Source organism: Sinocyclocheilus anshuiensis, unplaced genomic scaffold, assembly GCF_001515605.1.
Source record: "Sinocyclocheilus anshuiensis isolate Anshui unplaced genomic scaffold, SAMN03320099.WGS_v1.1 scaffold51, whole genome shotgun sequence".
Classification (NCBI taxonomy): domain Eukaryota; kingdom Metazoa; phylum Chordata; class Actinopteri; order Cypriniformes; family Cyprinidae; genus Sinocyclocheilus; species Sinocyclocheilus anshuiensis.
In genome coordinates, this window is record NW_015548296.1 from 4,713,749 (window position 1) to 4,717,691 (window position 3,943).

The following is a 3,943-nucleotide window of genomic DNA, read 5'->3' on the forward strand; positions in this document are numbered from 1 at the left end:
GTTCTCCCCGATCGCAGGGTTTGTCTCCCAGAGCAATGGTTTCCACCCTGTGAACCAGACTCCGGTGTGACGACAACAGATTGGCCTGCAGGTGCACACAAACATACAAAAAAATACCACCTAGCAAAACATTTGCAAGCTTTTCAGCAAATGACTTCATTATAAGTGACTGGTGTGCAGAAGTCTGTTCTACCAAACACAGCGCCTGATAAACATGCTGCATTTCCTGTCCCTGAGCCTGCAGATTCCTCAGAGAGCTGTTCCTGGATCAGACTCTGTTGTGTCCATTCTGCTTCAGTTCCCATGAGCTACAAAAGCCAAACTGATCCAGGAAAAGCACTCCCATCTGCGGGCGATCATTGGTTTGGCAGCCCAGTCTCTAGACGCAGCTGTTCTGGGGTGAGTCTGACAGGAGACAACATGAGCTGACTCACTCTGATCCATTTAGTATTGAGAGAAAGTTTCAGACAGCATGTCTGCATCTCTCACCACAGAGAAAAGAGGAACTGCAGCCAACAATACAGTGTCACACTTTACCATTTACTGTTAAAATAGCATTTAGTTTAGTCCACTTATAATGTTAGTCAAGGTTTCTAGCACCAAAAACCGTTAAGTTAGTTTTACATGACCATTTAAAAACAGTCAGTTTCTGCTACTGTAGCTTTAAAATTAGAAATATACCTTTAAATAGACTATGATCGCTCTCCTATGATTGGCTATCTCTGGGTTCAACATTGTTGAATAATAAATAGGTATCAGGGTGAAAATGGACAGTGATGTGTTATGGTTCTGACTATGATGATTTCTGAATGACCTGTTTTTATGGCTTAGTTTTCATGGTCGGGGTGGACTGGCGAGGGAGATTTGCTTGGTGAATGTTGAAGTATGCTTACATCATACTCTTATTTCAAAAGGGCAAGAAAAATCCCGTTGGTCATAATATGGTCACTTCAGTTCTTGGTTGGGGCGTAGAAATTATGTGAAGTTATTTGAGAGCTGTGACGACTTTCAGTATATAACATCTTTTATTGCAATTTGTTGGCTCAAAGACATGGAAGACTGCACTACTTGTATAAAGGCAAGTAAATGACAGAATTGGGAGAATGATTTCTTTGAACTCGACTGAGATGGGTGTAAATGTAAGACATTTCCAGAAAAGTGAAAACAAATTACTCACAGGGCAGCCGTCCACCTCATAAACAACATCAAAAATCTGCTTCTGTCCCTCGGTTTTCCTTTTATCTTCATTTATGTGGCTGTGAAAATTAAAAGAGAGAGAGACATAAAGAAATCTTTGTATAAACGTCACAATTTTAGCACTAAAAAGCTCTTTCAGCTAAAATTGAAAATACATTTTCGGCCGAATATCTTTGGTTGCATCATTAGTTTATTTTAAGGAAAATTTGAAAATCACAGAACTTACGTCATCACTTCCTTGAGAGACTCGATGGCCTTTTCCAGGGTCACTTTATCAGGGTTGTCATCTGATGTGTGTTTCTTTATATCTATAAAGAACAAAATTCACTGTAATCATGTTTTCTTTCATCAGCATAGAGAGGTTAAGTTAACAAACCTGCTATTTTTTATTTTTTCATGTAATGGAAAAACATCCATTTTTAAAACTGAATCGAACAAACTCCAAAGTATCTTTTTAAACTATTTAAATCCTCTGGATTCAGACAGATTTACTGAATAGAAACAGCTCCAAGCTCGAGCTAACAGCTATATTTATGTGAATTACCATTCAACAGGAGGGCAACACTCGGCAGTCTCTGCACAGGACGAATCAAAAGCTCAACGAGAGTCTGACGACCACACTCAGGTTTAGCCTGATTAATCTGGATAACAAAATAAGAGAAAAGATGTGAATAAACAGCATTCACAAAAAATGCCCATACAAACCCACTCAAATATAGAGCAGAGGTTCAACAGATTTTGACTTTTTTTTTTATTTTTATGTTAGCTCAAAAAAAAAAATAAAATATATATATATATCGGAGAACAGAAAATGTGCACCCTGAGGTCAAACTTCTGTTAATTCGGCTATTTCTGGCCAATATATCAGTTTCTATATAAAACTGAAGTCTTTATACACACTAAAAAGAGAAGACGGTACCTTCAGGAACGCATGAAACCTCGGCTTCTGTCTCTCACATCTGACTATAGTCTCTTTGCTCATCTCAAAGAAGTTGACAAACGGTGGGTAGGCCTTCACCAGCTCTCTAGACTGAGAGAGAATTTAAAAAAATAAAGAGATCACAAAAGCTGCCATTCAGTCTTTGACGGCGTTGTGAGCTTCACGCCGGAGGAGGTTGAGTTCAAAGCGTCATCACACTCACATATTTCAGGATAATGTCTCCTACGCTTCTCTCTTCAGACCAGTTCATCACCAACTCCTCGAGATCCACCTGTCAAAGCACATTCATCAGCTAACACGTTCAACACAGCCTTTACTCAGCGTTTTGGAAAGGTTATTATTATACCTTTATTCTTGTGTGCACTTCATAGATGTCTGGAATACTGCCAAAGATGGTCTTGATCTCTTCCGGAGCTAGAATGGGGCCGCCCACCTGGCCCTCTTTGTCCAGGGGGTACTTGAAGAGCTGGGGGAGGGGGATGATGAACAAAGGAAATTAGATCATTAAGCAAGAATGGACCCCGAGACTCTGACCAGTGGCACAGGACTTGACAGCAGAGGTCTGCATTCCTGCGGGATCACTAAAGGACCTGATTAGATTTGTTGTGGCGCAGGACTAAACCTCTGATTTGTAGGCATGAGAGGGTGCTGTTTCTAAGACATCACCTTAAAATAAACCCTACAACAGGAGATTAGAAATTACCCCCCAAAAGCTGGGACTGGTACGATTTCTTAATGTTTTTGAAAGAAGTCTCTTATGTTCACCAAGGCTGCATTTATTTAATCAAAAATAATCAAAACAGTAATATTGTGAATTTTTAATTTGATCTATTTTAATTTGGATATACTTTAAAATGTCATTTATTCCTGTGATAGAAAAAAAAATTAATTTATCCAATCAAAGCAGCCATTTATCCAATATTTAGTGTGATACATCCTTAAAATCATTCTAATATGATTCTAATTATTATCCTTTAAGAAACTTAAAAGAAAAATGTAACAATATTTATTTGAATTTTATATGTATATATAAATCTAAATCTAAATATGTTACATCTAAAAAAATTAGAATATCATGAAAAAGTTCTCTTTTTTTAACATTTCAAAAAGTGAAACATTCATATATTCTAGATTCATTACATGTAAAGTAAAACATTTTAAATGTTTTTTTTTATTTTGATGATTAGAGCTTACAGCTCATGAAAGTCAAAAATCCAGAATCTCAAAATATTAAAATATTTACATTTGAGTTTCATTAAATGACCATCCCTACAGTATAAATCCCGGGTATCTCTTGTTCTTTGAAACCACAATAATGGGGAAGACTGCTGACTTGGCAATGGTCCAGAAGACAATCATTGACACCCTCCACAAAGAGGGTAAGTCACAGAAGGTCATTACTGAAAAGGGTGGCTGTTCACAGAGTGCTGTATCAAAGTATATTAAATGCAAAGCTGACTGGAAGGAAGAAATTGGGTAGGAAAAGGTGCACAAGCAACAGGGATGACCGCAAGCTTGAGAATACTGTCAAGCAAAGCCGATTCAAACACTTGGGAGAGCTTCAGAAGGAGTGGACTGAAGCTGGAGTCAGTGCATCAAGAGTCACTACGTTCAGACGTCTTCAGGAAAAGGGCTACCAAGCCACTTCTGAAACAGAAACAACGTCAGAATCATCTTACTTGGGCTAAGGAGAAAAAGAACTGGACTGTTGCTCAGTGGTCCAAAGTCCTCTTTTCAGATAAAAGTAAATTTTGCATTTAATTTGGAAATCAAGGTCTGGAGTCTGGAGGAAGACTGGAGAGGCAC

The 3,943-nt window shown here is 38.1% G+C and overlaps 1 protein-coding gene across 1 annotated transcript in view; it reads right to left on the reverse strand.

Annotated features, from left to right (window-relative positions):
• Nucleotides 1–3,943, reverse strand: part of LOC107656069 (protein ECT2) — a 37,769-nt gene that overhangs the window by 14,264 nt on the left and 19,562 nt on the right. Inside the window, exons 15-21 of the mRNA XM_016443748.1 lie at nt 2,484–2,603; nt 2,340–2,408; nt 2,117–2,227; nt 1,742–1,838; nt 1,424–1,505; nt 1,178–1,256; nt 1–85 (exon numbers count right to left, since the gene is read on the reverse strand). Of these exons, the coding sequence (XP_016299234.1) occupies nt 1–85; nt 1,178–1,256; nt 1,424–1,505; nt 1,742–1,838; nt 2,117–2,227; nt 2,340–2,408; nt 2,484–2,603 (643 nt within the window). The remainder of the gene's footprint in view (nt 86–1,177; nt 1,257–1,423; nt 1,506–1,741; nt 1,839–2,116; nt 2,228–2,339; nt 2,409–2,483; nt 2,604–3,943) is intronic.